This window comes from Cucumis melo, chromosome 10, assembly GCF_025177605.1.
Source record: "Cucumis melo cultivar AY chromosome 10, USDA_Cmelo_AY_1.0, whole genome shotgun sequence".
NCBI lineage: Eukaryota > Viridiplantae > Streptophyta > Magnoliopsida > Cucurbitales > Cucurbitaceae > Cucumis > Cucumis melo.
Genome location: NC_066866.1, coordinates 13,020,513 through 13,043,735, shown reverse-complemented (window position 1 = coordinate 13,043,735; position 23,223 = coordinate 13,020,513). Strand labels below are relative to the sequence as shown.

The window sequence follows — 23,223 nt, the reverse complement described above, 5'->3', positions numbered from 1 at the left end:
TTTTCCTAAACCAAGGATAAATTTGGATTCATCCTCAACCTTGGGTAAGTTGAAATAATTGAAATTTGATCCTTAAGCGACTGTTAAGTAATTTATTTACTTTAGTTATTGGGTTCCCCAATTGAATAGGACTTTACTGTTGGAAAGTTTGGCCGTGACGGTTAGGATAATTTTGGTTTGACCTAATCTCCAGATAAGAGATTTTTTACTAAACCTTCGTATTGAAGTGAGATCTTGCATGAAATTCTTTTATTATTGTAACAACCCAACACCTTATGCTGAGCCGAAGTTATTCTAGAGGTAAAACACATGATTTAAGCCATACAGTTTAGGTAAAATGAATCAAACATCAGAATTTTATTTATGAAAATCAAATCAGGATAATATGGAAAATGTAAATAATGTTAAAATCCTACTCGGGCCCTATCTACTTTTAAACAATGAAATAGTAAATAAGAAAGAAAATAAAACCCAAGTACAAAAGGTCTAGAACGGGGTAAGCGGAAGCAGAAATCCCTATGGCTCGCCACGGTCACTTCTGGTCGCTCGCCAGCTTGCCCTTGCCCCTACCTCGGCCTCTACCTGAAAAACATGACATGAAGAGAATAAGTATAAAAATACTCAGTAAGGGACCCACTACTAGTCCCACTAGGTTCCTGTTAGCTTCCTATTAGTGTCCTATAAGTGGTACCCAATCTCTTGCACGTTCCCGAACACGTGCAACATGCGCTCCCGTAGGAACGAAAATCTGGTCTTCGATGTCCCGGGGGAGCACCTAGGACATGCTAGTCTGTAGTGAACCCGAGGGTAACACTAAGACAATCGGGATGCGAGGACCCCGTCGAGTCACTCGAGTCATATCTATATCCATGCTAGACTGGTGTCCCGTCGGACCACACAGTCCTAAATAGGCGGTGATCCCGAAAGACACCCATGCACGTACGACTCTAATAAGCTAAGCTAGCAAGTACCCTAACCATAACATACATGCACATAGCATCATCATGTAATCATAACAGTCTATCATCATCTCACTTTTCACTTCAACAACCAACGTACAGTCATAACAATTCACGTCATCACAATATCATGCCATTATGTAACCACATCATCAATCGCATCATGCTCTCATTAATTACACGTGTCATACAGTCTAGTCCTCAACATGCACAACTGGAGGTGTATGTGGTCTCATGGTTCTAAACATAGAGCTAGTAGTAGAAATCTCTTACCTGGAGATTTACTCGACGAGTCCTAACCGCAAGACGAGTGTGCTTTCCAAGCAACGAGGTCCTAACTGTTTAATAACGCCAAAATTCATAATTAAGTCACCAACGACTAAATGCCCAAAAACTCAGTTGAAATAACTTACCCTAGGTCGAGGTAGCAATGCTTGAGCCCCTATTGAAGAAATCCACGCTCCAAGACAAATCGTCCAAGGTGGTCCTTAAAAGAGTTAATTTAATTTAGTTCAAATTAAATTATTTAGTGTCCAAAAATTGATTCTTGTTGGGTAAGCCAAGAAAAATAATCAATTTACCAAAAATTAGGTGGAAAAGAGCCAAACTAGGCTTGGCGGCTCGGCTGGAGGAGTAGGAACCGGCTCAACTTGGGCTTGCGGCAGAAGGGAGGCGCGGCTCGCACGCGGACGCGGCTCGGCTCGGTACAGAAGCTACGCGCGTACGGCTCGTACGCGGGCGCGGCTCGGCTACGCGGAGTGACTGTGCGGGTCGAGTTCCGGGTCGAAGGCACGCATCTCTTGTTCGAGTCGGAAGCGCGGGACGACTGCAGCATGCGGCGCGGCTCGGGTCGCGAAGGGCGATGCGACGGTGGAACGGCGGAGGAGATGCGGCGCTTGGCAGGAGTTCGTCTAGCGCGGCGGAGCTGCGACGGGTCGAGTGAACGGACGCGGTTGGCTTCGGGTTCGGGCGACGGCCAAGATGCGGCTCGAGCTTTCGACGGATGAAGATTCGGCTACGCGGGACGCGGTGGCTTGCGAGTCTTTGACGGCTGGCGAGCGCGGCTTTAGACTTCCCGACTCGATGCGGCGGCGCCGGACGGACGAGGAAGCTCGGCTCGAGACTGCGGCTAGGCTCCCGCACGAGTTGGCTGAAATCCGGCGGCAGCAACGGCTGAGCTGACGAAAAAGAAAGAAAAGGACTTTGGCGGCTCAGGTACGCGGCGAAGGCGAGCGGCGGCTAGGGTTACTTCTCTTCCTTTTCTCTTTTCTTTTCCTTTTTTTTTTTTTGATTTTTCTTATGCACGGGTCCCAAAGCTCCTTTATGTAAAAAAAATCTCTTTTCTTTTCCTTCAAATAATTCAAAACCAATCACCTTCTCTCTCTCCAAATCTCATCAAAATTTCCTTCTTATCCTCAACTAGGTCCTCACATCTCTCCCTTAACCAACCAACCTTTAATTTAACAATAACTTCACCAATTTTATTTCCAAATAAAATACTTAATATCTAAACAAAATAAAGATTCTAAACCTTATTTAATCGCAAATTTCAAAATGATAAGGTTCTTCCAATAAATTCGAATTTTCCAAAACCACACTTAAATATTAATAACAAATGGGAAAATCGAATTTGTTGGGGCGTTACAATCTTCCCTCCTTAGAAAGCTTTCGTCCTCGAACAGCTCGGGGTACAGGGCTCGCATGTCCTCTTCTCTCTCCCACGTGGCCTCTTCAACTCCATGGTTTCGCCAAAGAACTTTGACCAGTGAAATTTCTCGACTACGGAGCTTCTTGACTTCCTTTGCCAAGATCTCGACAGGCTGCTCCTCGTAGCTCAAGTTCTCACTGATTTGCAGTGGCTCGAAGTCCACTACATGCGTCGCGTCCACGACATATATCCTTAGCATGGAGACATGGAATACATCATGCACTACAGAAAAAGATAGGGGCAACGCCAAGCGATAAGCCACGGGGCTAATCCGCTCTAGTATATCAAACGGCCCTATGAAGCATGGACTTAGCTTCCCCTTCTTCTCGAATCTCATAACACCCTTCATAGGTGCTACCTTCAGAAAGACCATGTCTCCCACCTCAAACTCAAGAACCTTACGTCGCACATCAGCATAACTCTTCTGTCTGCTCTGTGCTGTCAGCATACGAGCTCGGATCTTCTGTATGACTGCATTGGTGGTCTGAACTAACTCGGGACCTAGCACCCTCTACTCTCCAACCTCGCCCCAGCAGACAGGAGATCTACAACACTTACCATACAGAGCCTCAAACGGTGCCATACCGATAGTAGCCTGGTACCTATTATTATAGGCGAACTCCATCAGATGCAGATGGGAGTCCCAACTTCCTGAAAACTCTAGCACGCAGGCCCGCATCATGTCTTCCAAAATCTGGTTCAATCTTTCTGTCTAACCATCAGTCTGAGGGTGGAATGTCGTGCTGAAGTCTAACCTCGTACCTAATGCAAGTTGAAGTCCTTTTCAGAACTTCGATGTGAAACAAGTATCTCTGTTTGACATGATGGATACGGGTACTCCATGTAGTCTCACAATCTCTGTCATATATAACTGCCCCCACTTACTGGCAGTGTAAGTGGACTTCCCTGGCACGAAATGAGCCGACTTCGTGAGTCTGTCGACAACAACCCAGATCACTGTATAGCCCTTTAGGGTCTTGGGCAGTCCCGTGATGAAGTCTATCGACACGCTTTCCCATTTTGATCCTGGTACACTCAAGGGTTGTAACAACCTGGCTGGTCGCTGTCTAAGTGCCTTCACCTGCTTGCACACCAAACACCTACTGACAAAATCTGCCACTTCCCTCTTCATGTTCCTCCACCAATAGACACTCCATAAGTCCTGGTACATCTTCTTACTTCCAGGGTGCATGGTAAATGAAGAACTGTGAGCCTTAGTCAAAAGCTCTGTCTTGACTGCGCTGTCTTCCGGCACACACAGGCGTCCCTCAAACATAAGGCCATCGTCAGAGGATATGGAGAAGTCCTCACCTTGCCCTGTCTCTACCAAACGACGCTTCTCGACCAAGTAAGGATCATTCAGCTGAGCAACGATAATCCTTTGCCTTAAGGTTGGCTGTACTGACAACTGAGCCAACTGTGAGGTAACCTCTCCTACTGAGACTGCAATCTCGGCTCTCTCAAAATCTCTGAGTAAGGGGGCTTGCTTGGTGATCAGCGCTGCTGAATGTACAACCTTCCTACTCAGCGCGTCAGCCACTACATTTGCTTTACCTGGGTGGTACAGAATCTCGCAGTCATATTCTTTCACCAACTCGAGCCACCTCATCTGCCTCATGTTCAACTCCTTCTGGGTGAAGAAACTTCAGGCTCTTATGGTTAGTGTAAATCTGTATCTTCTCACCGTACAGGTAGTGCCTCCATATCTTCAGTGCAAAGACTACAGCTGCCAACTCTAAATCGTGGGTAGGGTAGTTCTGCTCATGACTCTTCAACTAACGGGAGGCATAAGCAACTACCTTACCTTGCTGCATCAGAACACAGTCCAGTCCCTTCTTGGAGGCATCACTATAGATCACAAAGCTTCCCGACCCATTAGGCACTGTCAGGACTGGTGCAGTCACCAGCTTCTGCTTAAGCTCCTGGAAGCTACTCTCGCATGTTGGGCTCCAAACAAAAAGCGTTCTCTTCTTGGTCAACTGGGTCAATGGGCTGGCTATACGTGAGAAATCTTCCACGAACCTCCTGTAGTAACCTGCCAAGCCCAGAAAACTTCGAATCTCACTAACTGTGGACGGTCGAGGCCAGTTGGTCACCGCTTCGATCTTTGTTGGATCCACAGAAACTCCCTCACTGGAAACCACGTGGCCGAGGAACGTCACCTTCTTTAACCAGAACTCACACTTGGAGAATTTGGCATACAGCTTGTTGGCTCGAAGAGTCTCCAAAACCTGGTGCAAGTGCTCTTCATGCTCAGTCTCAGTTTTGGAGTAAATCAAGATGTCATCAATGAAGACTATGACGAACAAGTCTAGGAAGTCCTTAAACACCCTGTTCATCAAATCCATGAACACCGCAGGGGCATTAGTCAAACCAAAAGACATCAAAATGAACTCGTAATGTCCGTATCTCGAAATAAAGGTCGTCTTGGAAATGTCACTGTCCTTGATCCTCAACTGGTGATAGCTTGATCGCAGGTCGATCTTGGAAAAGACAGTGGCTCCCTGCAACTGGTCGAACAAGTCATCAATCCTGGGCAAGGGGTAGCGGTTCTTCACTGTCACCTTGTTCAGCTCTCTGTAGTCAATGCAAAGGCGCATCGACCCATCCTTCTTCTTCACAAACAACACTGGGGATCCCCAATGTGACACACTGGGCCGGATGAAACCCTTGTTCAGCAACTTCTGCAATTGGACGTTCAGCTCCTTTAGCTCGACTGGAGCCATTCTGTAAGGGGCCCTCGAGATAGGAGTAGTGTTCGGCTCTAACTCAATGGTGAAGTCTATCTCCCTAGGAGGCGGAAGTTCTGGAAGCTCGTCGGGGAAGACATCAGGGTACTCCCTTACCACTGGTTCGGAAGATAGGGAAACTTCTAGTTCTCGGGTATCTACCACGCTTGCCAAGATGCCCCAAGTACCCTGGTTGAGTAATTTACTAGCCTTCATGGCTGAGATGACCTCGGGTATACATACAATGCCTGCCCCCCTAAATTTGAAACTAGTCCCAGAGTGAGGGTTAAAGACAACCTCCTTACCAAAACAGTCTATATTTGCATGGTTAGCTGACAGCCAATCCATGCCTAAAATCACGTCAAAATCCTGCATGTCTAACACTAGCAGGGTCACGTCTAACACGTGATTGGCTATCTCTACTCGACATGCCTTTACTTTCTCCTTAGACAACAAGACCTCCCCAGATGGAGTAGAAACAGACAAAACACTACCCAATGGTTCTACCTCTAACCCCACATGATGAACGAAAACAGAGGATATGAATGAGTGGGACGACCCAGAGTCAAACAGTACAAAAGCATAATGTCCCAAGATTAGGAGCGTACCTGTCACCACTGTACCAGCTCGCTCAGCCTCCTGTCGGGTAGTGGCAAAAACTCTCCCCTGCTGGGAAGCAGAAGGCTGGTACGGTGTCGTCTCAAAGGGTTTTCGAGGACACGCATCAGCGATGTGCCCCGGCTGTCTGCACCTGAAGCAAACTTCACTCCCGACCAAGCAACGACCTCCATGGACTCTCCTACAGGTATTACAAACGGGTAGCTCTCTCAAAGTCCTCCCGGCTGCTGCAAGCTCCCGTCGGTGTCTCTGAAAGACACCTCGTGACCTCAGAGTTCGCTGCGGTAACACGTCAGGCTGCGTCTCCACCTTTCTCTTCTGTCCCAAGGTTGACCCTCTGCCGGCAGCCTTAGACGAATCAGCTCTCTCATGCAGGCTCAAATCCAGTGCTATGCGTATTGCATCCGCATGGGTGGCTGGCCGGAGGGCTCGGACAATGCCCTGAAGGTCTAGCCTGAGTCCTCTAACGAATTTCTCCGTCCTGGCAGCCTCATCCCTTACCACATCGGGAGTGAAACGGGAGAGCATGTCGAACTCGGCGTCGTATTGCTCCACAGTCATGTCACCTTGCTCCAAGTTTAGGAACTCTTGCAGCTTGGCGTGCTTCACGTTGGCAGAGAAGAACTTAGCGTAGAAGTTCTCCTTGAACTGCTCCCAAGTTATCTTCCTGACGTCGCCCCTCAGCATCCTCTCAGCAGTTTTTCACCAGGCGGTGCCCCTATCCTCCAAGAAGAAAACTGCACACTGTACCTTCTGGTCTTCTGGGTACTTCATGTACCGAAAGATAGTCTCTATGGACGTCAACCACATTTGGGCCTTTGTGGGGTTGTCCATGGATCCGTCAAAGGTCTTAGGATTATACTTCCTAAAGTCTCTCAAGTGTTTAGCCTCAACCGACAGTTGGACTGGCACGGGTTGAGCTTCCACAGGGGCTGAAGGAATGATGGTCTGGGCTTAAACAGGGGCGGCATGGTTCTGCTGGGCAGCAAGGAAAGACGCCAGAGCAGCTTGCAGCATGTCCTGATAACGCTGCTCTATTACAGCGAGATCCGCCTGGGTGACCGGTGCGTTAGGGTCGACCGCCGGCACAGTAGGTTGCTCCTCCGGCTGGCCACGACCGGCTCCTCTGCCTCTCCTACCACCTCCTCGGCGTGCACCTCTACGTGGCGGCAATCTCCCTAAATTTCACCAACAAAACTTTTCACCACAAGAACTTAACACTCCTATCTCTAGGTCTAGTCTATTCATGCAAAATTATAATCTTAACATTAGCAAGGCTTTAGACATACCTAGCGAGTGACGAAGGACCGTATAGCCATAGGGTGAAGTAAAACCAAAACAAAACAATGACTTACATCGTAGGTCAGTCTACAGAACCTAAAACACTGTGCTCTGATACCAACTGTAACAACCCAACTCCTTATGCTGAGCCGAAGTTATTACTAGAGGTAAAACACATGATTTAAGCCATAAAGTTTAGGTAAAACGAATCAAACTTCAGAATTTTATTTATGAAAATCAAATCAGGATAATATGGAAAATGTAAATAATGTTAAAATCCTACTTGGGCTCTATCTACTTTTAAAAAATGAAATAGTAAATAAGAAAGAAAATAAAACCCAAGTACAAAAGGTCTAAAACGGGGTAAGCGGAAGCATAAATCCCTATGGCTCGCCACGGTCACTTCTGGTCGCTCGCCAGCTTGCCCTTGCCCCTACCTCGGCCTCTACCTGAAAAACATGACATGAAGAGAATAAGTATAAAAATACTCAGTAAGGGACCCACTACTAGTCCCACTAGGTGCCTGTTAGCTTCCTATTAGAGTCCTGTAAGTGGTACCCAATCTCTGGCACGTTCCCGAACACGTGCAACATGCGCTCCCGTAGGAACGAAAATCTGGTCTTCGGTGTCCCGGGGAGCACCTAGGACATGCTGGTCTGTAGTGAACCCGGGGGTAACACTAAGACAATCGAGATGCGAGGACCCCGTCGAGTCACTCGAGTCATATCTATATCCATGCTAGACTGGTGTCCCGTCGGACCACACAGTCCTAAATAGGTGGTGATCCCGAAGGACACCCATGCACGTACGACTCTAATAGGCTAAGCTAGCAAGTACCCTAACCATAACATACATGCACATAGCATCATCATGTAATCATAACAGTCTATCATCATCTCACTTTTCACCTCAACAACCAACGTACAGTCATAACAATTCACGTCATCACAATATCATGCCATTATGTAACCACATCATCAATCGCATCATGCTCTCATTAATTACACGTGTCATACAGTCTAGTCCTCAACATGCACAACTGGAGGTGTATGTGGACTCATGGTTCTAAACATAGAGCTAGTAGTAGAAATCTCTTACCTGGAGATTTACTCGACGAGTCCTAACCGCAAGACGAGTGTGCTTTCCAAGCAACGAGGTCCTAACTGTTTAATAACGCCAAAATTCATAATTAAGTCACCAACGACTAAAGGCCCAAAAACTCAGTTGAAATAACTTACCCTAGGTCGAGGTTGCAATGCTTGAGCCCCTACTGAAGAAATCCACGCTCCAAGTCAAATCGTCCAAGGTGGTCCTTAAAAGAGTTAATTTAATTTAGTCCAAATTAAATTATTTAGTGTCCAAAAATTGAGTCTTGTTGGGTAAGCCAAGACAAATAATCAATTTACCAAAAATTAGGTGGAAAAGAGCTAACTAGGCATGGCGGCTCGGCTGGAGGAGCAAGAACTGGCTCGGCTTGGGCTTGCGGCAGAAGAGAGGTGCGGCTCGCACGCGGAGGCGGCTCGGCTCAGTACAGAAGCTGTGTGCGTGTGGCTCGTACGCGGGCACGGCTCGGCTACGCGGAGCGGTTGTGCGGGTCGGATTCCGGGTCGAAGGCATGCATCTCTTGTTTGGGTCGGAAGCGCGGGACGACTGCGGCAGGCGGCGCGGCTAGGGTCGCAAAGGGCGATGCAACGGCGGAACGGCGGAGGAGACGCGGCGCTTGGCAGGAGTTCGTCGAGCGCGGCGGAGCTTCGACGGGTCGAGTGAACGGACGCAGTTGGCTTCAAGTTCGGGCGACGGCCGAGATGCGGCTCGGGCTTTCGACGGCTGAAGATTCGGCTACGCGGGACGCGGCGGCTTGCGGGTCTTTGACGGCTGGCGAGCGCGACTTCAAACTTCCCGACTCGATGCGGCGGCATCGGACGGACGAGGAAGCTCGACTCGGGACTGGGGCTGGGCTCCCACACGAGTTGGCTGAAATTCGGCGGCGGCGACAGCTGAGCTGACGAAAAAGAAAGAAAAGGACTTTGGCGGCTCGGGTACGCGGCGGCGGCGACGGCGAGCGGCGGCTAGGGTTACTTCTCTTCCTTTTCTCTTTTCTTTTCTTTTTTTTTTATTTTTCTTATGCACGGGTCCCAAAGCTCCTTTATATAAAAAAAATCTCTTTTCTTTTCCTTCAAATAATTCAAAACCAACCACCTTCTCTCTCTCCAAATCTCATCAAAATTTCCTTCTTATCCTCAACTAGGTCCTCACATCTCTCCCTTAACCAACCAACCTTTAATTTAACAATAACTTCACCAATTTTATTTCCAAATAAAATACTTAATATCTAAACAAAATAAAGATTCTAAACCTTATTTAATCGCAAATTTCAAAATGATAAGGTTCTTCCAATAAATTCGAATTTTCCAAAACCACAATTAAATATTAATAACAAATGGGAAAATCGAATTTGTTGGGGCGTTTCAATTATGCTATGATGCAGCTGGTATGCATAATATGATCATGTGTATGGTGATTGGTAGTCAGGATTATTCCATAGTTATGATGACTGATAGATCCGGTTGGGATATGTTATAATGATAATATTTGAATATGAATGCTATTATTGATACTTATGTCATGTTTATGATGATGTGATGATATATTCATGCTAGGAATAGGGTGTCCTATTATCTTTAGCTATTAGAATCGTATCCACATGGGTGTCTCTCGGGATCACCACCCTTTTTATGACTATGCAGTCCGACAGGATCACCAGTCCAGTATGACATAGACATTAACATGATTATGAGTGATTCGACGGGGTCACTCACAGCCCGATAATCTTAGGTGTTCCTTTGGGTTCACCGAAAACTAGATATGTTCCTATTGGATCAAAGATTTGCATGTGTTCGGGAACGTGCCAGTTTAGGGGTACCACTTTACAAGACTCTAATAGAAAGTTAACAGACACCTAGTGGGACTAGTAGTGGGTCCCTTACTGAGTATATTTTTATACTTACTCTTTCTTGTTTAATTTTTCAGGCAGAGGTAGAGGTAAGGGCAGAGGGAAGCTGGCGAATGACAAGAAATGACCGTAGCGAGCCATAGAGATCATTTTGCTTCCGCCTTATGTCATTGATCATGTGCATTTATTTTATTTTATTTTGTTTTGTTTTGTTTTGATTTTTTATTTTATTTTTCTTTAAAACTAGATAGGGCCCGAGTTAGGATTTTATTTGTTACGTACATTTGTTTATGATTTTTAAATGAGTATTTGAGGTTTTGTTTTATTTTTTATTTTTAATTTAAGAAATTTTATTTATCTTTTAATTAGTAATGACTTCGACTTAGTATAATAAGTTGGGTCGTTACAAAATAAGATTTTAAATGTTATCGATGATAGATATATATATTGTTAGACAACATTGATAGACATTTTATCCGTGTATATCAATACCTATAATGATAGAGAGTTGAAGTTTTGCTATATATTTTATAAATATTACATTTCATTTCACTATATTTAAAAATGATCAATATACTAAAGGGGTCTTTTTAAAAATATAACAAAGCGGCAAAATGTTTACACAGTATAGAACAATTTCAAAAATGGAAAAAACTCACAGGCTCACCATGGAAAATACAAAAAATATCTCGTCAACCACGCTGTCGACAATGCGCGTAATATCTTTGGTACACGATCCCTCATATTTGGCTATTGTTTAGTACGCGATTGTTTAGATTTGGTCGTTTAGATTTGGACATCCAAATCTAAACGATCTATTTTTTAAATTGTCTGTACACGATCGTTTAATTTGGTTACACGATCATTTAAATTTGGGTAGCCAAATCTAAACGATTTATTTTTCAAATTTTTCCATACACGAACGTTTAATTTGATTACATGATCATTTAATTTGGTTACGTGATCATTTAGATTTTACTAAACGATTTTTTGTGAGATTTTTTTGGTACACGATCGTTTAGATTTGTCTACACAATCTTTTTTTGTACACGATCGTTTAGATTTTTCTACACAATCTTTTTTTGTACACTATCGTTTAGATTTGGTTTCCCAATCTAAAAAATTTTTTTAGGATTTTTTGTACACAATCATTTAGATTTGGTTTTTTTTTTAACACGATCGTTTAGATTTGGCTACCCAAATCTACATCTTGAACAACCGAATAAAAGTTTAAAAAAAAATAGATCTTTTACACACTACTTGAAAAATGGCCTAGATGATAGTTAAACTCTGTAATAGTTAAATTTCGTGACAATTATTTGCAGTCATTGTTCCAGCAGTCATGGGAAGTATATTATGACAGTTCGAAAAAATTGTCATGATAGGTGCTTTTCATGATAGAAAATAAATGTCACGAATGTCTCATTAATGACAGATAATAACTGTCATTATTTATATTTTATGACAATGATTAACTGTCATCATTTCACCTAGCATGATTTTAATTGACGGTCAAGAATACCTTTTCTATGATAGTTTTTTAAAAAACTCAAATGTCATGTTCTTTTTCAGTCCCTGTTTTTCTTGCCCTATTTTTTTTTTTTTTTTCATTCTTGTTTTTCTTGCCACCCTGCCATTACACAGACCAACTCAAACTGAAAGTACTATACAACACACCCATATGGAAACAAACTACGAACGCTTTAATAGATATACGTTAACATACACTTTGTAATATCTATACAATTGTTGGTAAAGGGTTTGTACAATGATAAAATGAACATACATGTTTTGGTACCAACAAGCTATTTAAATAAGTACATTTCAACCAAAATGTTGCTACCAAACCTACAAAAAAAGGCCTACAATTGTACAAATATGGCTTCATTGCTCCAATGGATTCTTGCAAAACCTAGTCAGAAAACAAAATGAATGTACATTTGATACACGAACTTGAACCAAAAAAAAAGAAAAAAAAATAATGAAAGACGATGGAACATACGAAGACGGGAAGAAAGACGGAAGGGCAAACCTAAAATATTTAAAAAATGGTTAATTTCATGGCCTATGTTACATGGGCCGTAAATATTTTATCGGTTTGTTATATTTATGAAAATTTTCTATACTAAAATTGATAAAATATTTTCAAAATATAAAAATATTTTAAATCCTACAATGATAGATACTAATAAACTTCTATCAATGTTTATAAATTTAGTTTATTAGTTTTTATTAGTGATAGAATCTAAACTTATGATATTTTATGATTATCTTTGTTCATTATGCTATATTTGAAAATGTCTTTAACAATTAATTACCGTCAATAATTAATTTATTATAAATAAACCAACAAGTGATTGATTGATTATGATCATAAGAAAAGGAATTTTTATACAAGAAATAAGGTGGCATTTATATAGTGAGTTTTTATTTCTAAAATTGAATTAAGGGTGTGTTTTAATGAAAAATTATTGAGTTATTATAATTAAACAATTAATTTCATTGATTTTGATAAATTAATATCAATTAGTTTAAATTAATTAACTATATTCAAAATATAAAAAAGTAAATTAATGAGGGAAAAGGGAAACTCACCTTTTTTTTTAAGTGTATGAAAACTTAAACCCATTTATCAATCTACTTCATTAATTTTCTTGTACCAAACCACCCAAAAAGTCCATAAATCTTAATTTTATATCTAATAAATCTTTAGACCTTTAATCTTTTTTGTCTTAGTTTATATCTGATGAACTCTTAAATAACCATTTAGTCAATAAACCAGAGATGATGATGACGCTCTCTTACCTATATTCATTTATTTCTTATTTCGATGAATTAGAATTAAGGTTTAGAGAAGAAGAAGAAAAAAAAAAAGTGGAATTCATTTTTTTATTATTTTACTCTACAATTTTTATGAATGATTCAATGCATAAATTTTATTAATAATCTATATAGTTAGAACATCTCAATAATATATATAAATAAAACAACATCACCACAATCAATACCACTTTAAATATTAGTGAATTGATTCACGCTTCAAAAGTCACTATTAGTGCAACATTTAAAATTCATTAAATAAAATTAATATTTCTTTTCTTCGATTCTATCCCACTACTTAAGCCACAAGTTCATAAAGAAACTATTTCATTTCAAGTCAAATATAGCATTAACTTGTAATATATTTGGATAAACTATAGTCCTTAAACTATTTAATTTAATCACACACACGTGGGAGTGATGGATATAGATGTGTGTGTCTATATGTGTATATGTATGAATTTGTATTGGAAGGAGGACTTCACTAATGGCATCAAATCTTCGTTAATTAATTTTTGTAATGAATAAAATTTTCATGAGGGGACATAATCAACTTTCATTTTATCACAATTCATGCCTATAATCAAAAGATTTAGGTGACAATTAGGAAAAAAGTTGATTGTTCATAATAAGCTTACTCTATGCATGATGCATTTAGTGCTAATTCAAAGTATATATTTAACAAACTCGAACAAACATAAAATTAACTCTATGGCTTATAATAAAAAAGATTAAAAAAAATCATCTATAATCATTGATGTGTATTTTCTTTTTCAAGGTCGTAACTGTTTGATTTGATAATGATATGGTATTCTTAACTTGAGAAGTCAAAAGTTCAAATTCTCACTACTCTTCCTTGCACAGTATAGTGAATAATAATAACATAAATTAACAAATAGGAGGTTGTTTGGAACCCTAAGTTGAAATAGGATGTTTGGAATATATGTGTATATATTTGGAGTGTAAAATTTTTTTTGTTTGAGTTCATATATCTGCATTCAGGATTGAGAGTTGAGTTTATATGTTATTAGTATTGGATGCAATTTTTAAATTTTAAATAATCTATTTTTATACCTATTATTTTTTCAAAAGTTTTATTCAATAATTCGGTTGGAATAAAATATGAATTGTATTTTTTATTACTTTTGTTTTTTTAGTTTTTTCTTCTTCTTTTTTTTGGTAATTTACAACAATTGATCCACTACTTTTTCTTTGCACTAATACACATAGATAAATAAAATAAACAAAAGATTTGATTATTCCTTTTTTTTTCCCTAATGTCATCATCATTTTCTTCTTCTTCTTTTTTTTTCTTCTTCTTCTTCTTATTGATGCTTTGTATTTTTCCGCTACCATGATTTCTTTTAATTGAAACCCAAATTATATTCGCAAGCCACTACATACCTTTTAACAATCCAAATTTGAAGGAACATATCTCAATTTTCACTAATTGGTTTTGCTGGAAAATACTTTCAAGAAAAAAATCTCCATTTGTTATTTTTGTTCAACCATTCAACACATAGGTAATTTTTCAAATTCTTAACGTTCATTTGATATATAAATTTAATTAAATAAAATATCATAGCGTACATACTTTTTATGTTTGTGACAAGTAGATCTATAAAAATGACTCAATCATTCTTAGAGAACTTCTCAATATCAAATTACTATAAAAGACGGCTATTAAATATTATAAACTACTCATTTCAATTTTATATTTAAAAACACTTCTGCTTTCTAAGTTTTGTTTTTCCTTTTTTATAGTATATTATTGGTTAAATTAGTAGTTGAAAATAAACAATAAGGTTGATGGGTGTAATTAGTTGTTCAAGACGATCGTCAGAGTTGGTCGCCGATGTGATCATTGTTGAAGTTGACTGTTAGAGGTTGTCGTTGTTGTTCTTGGTTGTCTAAGGTGAATGCTAGTATTCATTGTTAGAGGTGTCGTTGCCATTAAATTGATTATCAAAGGTGATTTTTATTGAAGTTTATCGTAAAGGTAGTTGTTGGAGCCTAATGTTGAAGGTGGTTGTTGAAGTTGATTATAATCGAAGGTGATTCTCTCCAAAGTTTGTAATCGTAGGTGGTTGTCGGAGGCAGAAGTTGGTTGCACGAAAGTGATCTTAGAATTGGTCACAAGAGTCTATTGTTGAAGCCTAGAATTTGTCGCGTAAAGGTGGTCATCAAAGTTGAATTTCATCGAAGTTTGTTATGAAGGTGGTTACCAAAGCCCAAAATTAGTCATCGAAGCTGGTCACGCGAAGGTGATCGTCGGAGTTTGTCATCGGAGGTGGTTGTTAGGAGTCCAGCATCGATCGTTAGAGTTAGACATGTGAAAGTAACCATTGGAAGATGGTTCTCTAAGTGTGGCAATGATACTCATCAATAGTGGTTGATAAGGGAACCCATTGGAAACATTGGGAGACGCTAGTGCAAGTTGGTATTTTATGCCAAGTCAACTTCGCCAACATGTAAAGTTGGTGAGCCAAACAAATACAACTCAACTCATCGAATGTTGGTGTGCTATACACTTCTTAAATAGCTAAATATCATGGTCTATATCAAAATTATAGCATGAATCACATAACATTCCCAAAATTTAACTGTAATGTCCTTTTTTAAAAATCTTATTAAATTATGTAATCTCTCCTAAGTCATAAAATTCAATCTATTTATGAATGTTAAAATTTGGTTTAAGAAAAGGGTGTCCTTTAAGTGCAATTTTATAAGATTATTATCTTATTTTGTCTCAAGGTCATTGATGTGCACAAGAGCATGCATCAATTTATAGTATTAAAGAATGTAAATTGATATACGAGACTGAATATTGCCCTCTAAAAATCAAGCTGATTATTTTTTCTAGCTATTAGAGAGATCGTTCTAATTTCATCTAGAGAGCTAACAGTCATGAAAAATAAGCTAGTTCTAAGAAAGCAATTAAAATGATCAATAAAGAGAATTCAATCAAACAGATTAGGAAGTTCCAGAATGTTAATCGATGATATTCAATTAAAATGACAAATCAAGAGAATTCAATCAAAGAGATTAGGAAGTTCCAGGATGTCAATCGATGATATTCAATTAAAATAACCCATATGGATTTTATCTCTTCCAACTATGTGAACGTAGCTAGAAACTAAATTTAGGATGTTTCCTCATGAGATCAACCTTTTTCTCATCCAATGTACTCAACTACAATAACTTGAAATTAAACATGAAACGTGGAATTATGAAAGTCTGTCATTAATTTACCCTCTTCTTCTAGTTATTTGCATGCATAGACTTTTGAATTAGTTTACTAAAGTTTCAAAGAAATATTCCTTCTAAAATTGTAAAGTTTGAGTACCAACCAACCAAAACTCATCAATAAAATTGAAATTAATAGAAAACAATTCATAGGCTCCAAACACAAATAATTATGGCATGTCGTCATTGATACCCTAGAATTCAAGTACTCATGTCACAGGCATATATAACCACAAAAATAAAGATTATCCAAAAAAATTAAAGACAAATAGGAAAGGATAAAGAGTTATTAGATTATCCATCTTTGTTTTCGATGTAGAATAAATCTTGATTGTTTCCAATGCCTTTATTGTCCTTCAACCTAACCCACTGACTATATGTTGCCACCTTCCTCTTTTAGACTCAAATCCCAAAGACTCTATACTCCAAAAACCCTAATGACGCCAATGAAATATCAATACTATTGCAATGCTACCCTTTTACATTTTTTTTTTTTTCGATTTTTGTTGATTTGTGGCATAATTACTCAAACTTTAGAGTTTGACACAGTGCTCTCCCTATTGTCACTACAAGGATTTTGGCCTTTAATGTCGGTTTAAAACCGACATTAAAGGCCTTTAATGTCACTTGGCAACCGACATCTTTGTGAGCGTTATTAAAGGTCTTTAATGTCGGTTGGGCTTTAATGTCGGTTTAAAAACGACATTAAAGGCCTCTTTAATATCGGTTTAAAAACGACATTAAAGGCCTTTAATGTCAGTTTTCAACCGACATCTTTGATGGTGTTATTGAAGCCCTTTAATGTCGGTTGGGCTTTTATGTCGGTTTAAAAACGACATTAAAGCCCTCTTTAATGTCGGTTTGTCAGTTTTCAACCGACATCTTTGATAGTGTTATTGAAGCTCTTTAATGTCGGTTGAACTCTGATATGTCGGTTTAAAACCGACATTAAAGCCTAGTTTTTTTATTCATTTTTACAAATTTATTTTTATTTAATTGTTACATTATTGTCCTATAGACCGACATTCGGTCAATGTAGATAAATATGTTTTTCACACGCCAACAAATCAATGAAATTCATATTATGTTAGAAACTATAACATTTGTCTTTTACATTTGAATACACAAAATAAAATATTAATATTATGTTTATATATACATTCTACAATAGTACATGAAAAAAGATTCTAATACAAGAATTAAATAATTAAAAATCCTAAATGCCTTCTCAGTCTTCAATTTTCAACGGTCGCTTGACCATTTCTACACAATCGCTTAGCTTTCAACCCGATATCACTTCAATTATCTACAAACAATATCCAAATAAACCATTTATATGAATAACAAAGCTGTTTGAAGTACTGAAATTGCAGAAAATGATGAAAAGTTCTTAATATTGCCCACCAAATGAATAATCAACATTTTTTTACATAACATTATTATGAAAACCAATATCAATCTATAAAGAAATAAGCAACATCAACACAATAAGCTGAAAAGTAAAGCTTATTGTAGTCCAACGTAAGCATAAGTAGCGCAAAGAAAAAATGTCCCTTACGTCACCAATGGAATTTCATTCCAAGTAAACATAAACATCATTAAAAATTAACTAAAATAATAAATAATAAACAAAACCAGAGAAAGAGAGGAAGAATCACACAACTTACCAATAATCCCACCACCTGCTGTTTCGCCAGCAAGACTACCATTTCCACTACCACTGCCAAGTTCACAAGGGAGATTGGGATCACCATACGCAACACCGCCATTAATGAAGGTGCCATTATAGTATCCATCACCACCTTTCCCACCATGTCCACCACCTGCACCAAGACCATTTGCAAAAATTCGTCCTCTGCCCACTCCACCGGTGCAGCCTGCACAACCAAGTACAAAACATGGTGAGTTGCAATAATGGAAAATTTTCCTCTTATGAATAACCAAACTTTCATCAAGAAAAGATGGAGGCAATCACATACAATAACGAAAACCCACAAAGGATGCAAGATAAAACTAAGATACCAATTTAAATGGAAAAAAAAGAAGAAGAAGAAAAACGATACATAGCCGAAGCACAACAGAAAACTTTAATTTATCTACAATAGTGTAATGTAATATGTTCAACCTTCAGTTCAGATGAAGCTGCAGTATATTAACAATTTTTCATTAAAACTACTTGAACCTGCCAGGTAAGAACAAAATAATTGGAAGAAAAATGCATACCAAGACCAGAAGCACTAATTGCACCAGATAGGTAAAAATAAAAATACTTACTCGGTTTCGCTCAGATAAGTGGAGAGCTCAATTTTTGAAGCAACAATATTGTGTATAACCCAATAAGTAACTAATGGAATTAGACTAAGAGCAGCAGGTAATTCAGGTCCTATAAAGAAATTTATTTTCTTTAATTTTTTCCTTTTTTTTTTCTTTCCTTCTTTCCCTCTTTTCAATCCTAAAATCTCACAGAAACTGAAATTGTAAGTATAGTCAGGTATGTATATCACTCCTAAACTCATCAGCAATGCACTTCCTTTCTATTTTTCTTCCCGTTCTTTTTTTCCTTCATTGTCTGTTACAGTTCAACTAACGGTTTCCATTGGAAAAGGATTTCATCATTTGAATGAAAGAAGATCAAGATCCCACCAAACCTTTTTAGCGAGCATAGTAAATAATTGTGATGAACAACACCGCGGAAGCAAATCCAGCAACAATGACAACCTGCACATAATGAAAACAAGATGATTGTTGTAAGCACTAGATCGGAGTCTCAGTTTCCTGCATTTCAAGTCAGAAATCAAAGTCGAGTCCTTTAGCATACCCATTTAAACATGTATCCATGATCGTCATTCCAAGTGTAAGGAATGTTCATGCCGAATATTGCACTCACCAAAGAATAGATAGACAAACAAACAGTACCAGAACTTAAAAAGAGCTCCAACTGCAGATCAAGAGAGCCAGCAAAATTTAAGAACTTTTAATAAACAAGAATCTTGCGTTTTTTGTTACCTGGATATTAATATAATCTTCTGTGTCATCAATATATTCTCGCAGCTGCAAATTATTTAAAACAACTAAAAATCATAAATTAGAATAAAACATGACCAAATATGCCCTTGGATTAAAGACAATCGTACTTTGTAAGAGGTTATTAGTCCAACATAGTAATATTTTACTGGAAAATTAGGCCAGTAAGATGTTCTTCATATAGTTTATGGATTAAAAATCCAGATAAAGAGGTAGAGTAAGATGATCGTGAGTGAATAATAAATTTGATAAGCAGAAGTTAAGGGTGTGTTTCAATCTGATCCAACAAAAATTTTAAAAAAATATTAATCTAAAACCCCTTCTCAGCGATGACAAAATTTTTGTTTTTAGCATAAATTAATCCTAAGTCATTAAGAAATCTCTTCCTGTCACACACACTATTAATATAGCAAAGTATTACGGAACTCCTTACATTTTGTTCAAGTAGCTCTTTTCATAAATTAGATAAGCAGGGAACAGGTGAACTTACTGTAGTTAATTTGTTCAATGTACCATCAATTTGCATAAAGTAAGCCTGCAACAAAGAAACTTCCATTATAAACCTTCATGAAAATTGAAAAACCAGAAACTATATGTATTATTACCTCCAGCAGCATTTCAAGTTCCTCGATGTCATCCTCGTCCCCACGTACAGTTGCAACACTTGCTCTGCTTGCTCTCGAGATCTTTGAACCAATGGTAGGAGAGGCGGGAAACCAATTGGCAGGACCAGAACCACTTACAGGAGAAGATGAGCTCATCTTTCTTGACAAGTAAAGGTCTGCCATATCATCGTCGTCGTCCAGTAATTGTTCGAGCTCATCTCTTACCTGTATTGAAAGGAAAGATTGGAGCCACCAATCAAAAAGTTATAATTATGCGTATCATAACAATTGCTGAAAGTGATTATAAATATGATTAGACAAAGAAATCCAATGGGGAGGAAAACTTGAATAATTAAGGGAAAAAGAGATTATGAAAGGGTGTCAAGATATTCTCCATTCTAACCAATTCAATTTTATTCAAGTTCATGATAAAATCATAGGAAATGAGACAAATGATATTCTATAATGCAGCAATCTGCTTTTTCCAAATAGATTGGACAAAAGTTTCTACACCGTGTGATATGTGAAAAGTTGCACGTACCTTTTGAACCCTCGCAGTCAACCTGGTCATTGCACTCTTCAACTTACGAACTCTGTCCAAGTTGCGGGAACTAATCTACAGACTCAAAGAAAAACAAAGCAAAAAGGACGAATAAGGCATGAGGTCATACAGCAAAAACAGAACAAATAGATACGTCGTTTTGTAGTGAAAGGATTATGGTAGAAACTAGGAAGGTCACTTGGGCCATATTAGTCAGTTGCTGGTAAAATTGTTGGAATGTGAGATACGTTTTTTAGTGTCCCCTGGAGTCTTATAAATAGGGAGGGTTAGAAGTGTTCAAGGCAGGCATATTTTGAGATCAACATTACATTCCAGTCCCTAATTTCTTAATTTTCAATCTCATCCTCTTACTCCTAATTAAATAATCCTCTCCCTATTTATTAGTGTTCAATAGTAAACAAACAATCAGAAATGCTTTATAGTATTTAACATAGAAAGCAAAGAACATACAGGAGTATGGTGACTCAAATGAAAGATAATTTACAGTGAAATGTGATTAGATGGTATCCACAAATCGCATAGTCATAGGAATATGTAAATATCAGATGATATAGTTACCAGATGGATTACATAACTTAACAATATGATCTCATGGAATTATCAGAAAGTTTGTGCATTTCAAAAGTTGTAGCCGAGAGGAAAACCAAAACATAGAAGCTGTAAGAGATACCAAAATGAGATGAGAAAATAATTATTCACCTTGGCAGTAAGCTCATCCAAGGCAGGATAAGTAGCAGTCTCCAGTTCAGTTGTCCGTGCAGCAAGAAAACTACATATAGCTTCCGTATATCTGCATTTTCACAAACATGCGAAGGGCCCCGTATATCTGCCATATCAATGATAGCTCAGTTTTTCACATTTAAAAAAAATGATATATACATCTGTTTATTAACGGAAAAAGAAAAATAATTGACAAACATAACTCAGGCTCTGTAATCCACAATAACCAAGTACCAACCAATCAAAAACAAAGAAAATATGAAATTTTTTAGCCTATTGAAGTAGTAATGGGGACCGAAGAAAAGGATTAAAAACATCAAAATGCCCCAAAAAGTCGTTTTTCAGGCAAGCAACCTTAAAATCATCCACACGGTCTCACTAATACCAAAAAAAGTAAAAAGAAAAAGCGAGCCACAAATACCTGAGCAGCCCTATAAGCCAGCATAGTATCCTCAGCAGCAGCTTTTCTCTCATCTCCAACCTTAAACTCCGCCAAATACCTATGGTAATCCCCTTTCATCTTCAAGTAGAAGACCTTAGACTCACTAGCAGAGGCAGATGGAATAAGATTCGAGTCCAAAAGCTGCAAAATACTCGCGCAGACATCGGAAAGCTCAGACTCAACCTTTGATCTATAATCCTTAACAAGAACAACATGCTCTTCATTCTTACGACTCTCTTCCTTTTGCTCGATGGAAGAAACAATCCGCCAAGCAGCTCGAAGTGAGCCAATCACGTTCTTGTAAGCGACAGAGAGAAGATTTCGCTCCTCAACAGAAAGCTCAGAGCCAGGTGTTGAACCAAGAAATGTTGAACCAAGAAGAGAGGGGAGAAAGTGATGAGATTGAGAAAGGAAGAAAGGGAAGAAATGTTGAGAGAAAACCTTCTTTCGTAGGGTTTGGTAGAGAAGAAAGGAGAAAATAGTAAAGTCTAGGGTTTGGTAGAGAAGAAAGGAGAAAAGAGTAAAGTAAGAGAGATAAAAATTCAACTTTTTACAAAATTAAAAAAATAAAAAATAAAATAAAAAAGACCTTTAATGTCGGTTCTAAAAAACATGATGTTTAATGTCGGTTTTAAACCGACATTAAAGATAAAGCTTTAATGTCGGTTTAAAACCGACATTAAACATCCGCCTTTTAAAAACCGACATTAAAGCTTATTTTTCATTTTTTCCACCCGACATTAAAGACCAGATTTCTTCTAGTGTGTAGCTATATGCCACAGGGTTATAGTTCTTGCACACATGACATCTCCCATACGGCACCTCGGTCGTCCCATCTCGAGGTAAGTCTATCATATTACTCTTGAGTTGGATTAGTTTCATCCTCTCTAATGGGTTCATTAAAGAAATATGAATTGCTTCCGACCAATCTGGTGCTAAGATGATATGCTCCTTCGTCCTTATCAAATCCAAGATCAGTGATAGATTCACCAATTTAAGTCCACCTATCTAACTTAGAAATAGGCATACACCTCTAGTGCTAGCATGTACTCCGCTAGATTGCTATCCCACATGTTCCTGTGAGTGTATCTTACGACTAGCCAGTCCACTCATGTCTTGCCAAGTATGTGTCTTGATCTTTGATCCATGACATATACCCCTTAATGCTCCATGTTTAAAGCATCCAGCAATACTTGAGTGGTTGCACACTTCAAGAGGACTTTTAACTTCTTTTTCATCTCTTTTCATTTCTAATGCCCAAACTTGAGTTTTAGCCTCTTTTATCTTCATTGTTAATCAAAACTCTTTTGTTCGTCAAATTTTTTCGTAAACACTTCTAAAAAATCGATAAAGAAGAGTATCAAAGAACACAATTATATATGGAATAAAATTAAAGAAATCCTATGCATATTTTTGGTGTTTTTCAAACATTTAGTCACTTACACTTGAAAAAGATAATTTTATTGATTTATGGGTTGAACATAACATTTAGTATATTATATTTCGTGTCAAAGTAACATTTTTCACATATTACAACCCATTTACAAACTCATAAT

At 38.4% G+C, this 23,223-nt stretch overlaps 3 protein-coding genes and 1 long non-coding RNA gene across 4 annotated transcripts; all 4 read right to left on the bottom strand.

The window, feature by feature from the left end:
* Nucleotides 1-8,394: 8,394 nt before the first annotated feature.
* Nucleotides 8,395-8,741, bottom strand: LOC127151261 (uncharacterized). Its single transcript, XR_007824069.1, has 3 exons — nt 8,702-8,741; nt 8,534-8,607; nt 8,395-8,458 (listed from the first exon to the last, which is right to left on the bottom strand). It is a non-coding gene; the product is annotated as an uncharacterized LOC127151261 (long non-coding RNA).
* An 8,703-nt stretch (nt 8,742-17,444) lies between these two features.
* On the bottom strand, nt 17,445-18,316 carry LOC127151260 (uncharacterized). The gene is made up of 2 exons (XM_051090721.1): nt 17,982-18,316; nt 17,445-17,620 (listed from the first exon to the last, which is right to left on the bottom strand). The coding sequence occupies exons 1-2, from the start codon at nt 18,264-18,266 to the stop codon at nt 17,597-17,599; spliced, it is 309 nt and encodes a 102-aa protein (XP_050946678.1). The 5' UTR covers nt 18,267-18,316; the 3' UTR covers nt 17,445-17,596.
* A 932-nt stretch (nt 18,317-19,248) lies between these two features.
* On the bottom strand, nt 19,249-21,590 carry LOC127151157 (magnesium transporter MRS2-I-like). Its single transcript, XM_051090575.1, has 6 exons — nt 21,580-21,590; nt 21,205-21,295; nt 20,485-20,559; nt 19,944-20,168; nt 19,829-19,873; nt 19,249-19,365 (listed from the first exon to the last, which is right to left on the bottom strand). The coding sequence occupies exons 1-6, from the start codon at nt 21,588-21,590 to the stop codon at nt 19,279-19,281; spliced, it is 534 nt and encodes a 177-aa protein (XP_050946532.1). The 3' UTR covers nt 19,249-19,278.
* Nucleotides 21,587-22,957, bottom strand: LOC127151156 (14-3-3-like protein GF14 kappa). The gene is made up of 2 exons (XM_051090574.1): nt 22,762-22,957; nt 21,587-22,155 (listed from the first exon to the last, which is right to left on the bottom strand). The coding sequence occupies exons 1-2, from the start codon at nt 22,955-22,957 to the stop codon at nt 21,587-21,589; spliced, it is 765 nt and encodes a 254-aa protein (XP_050946531.1).
* Between the last annotated feature and the right edge of the window lie 266 nt (nt 22,958-23,223).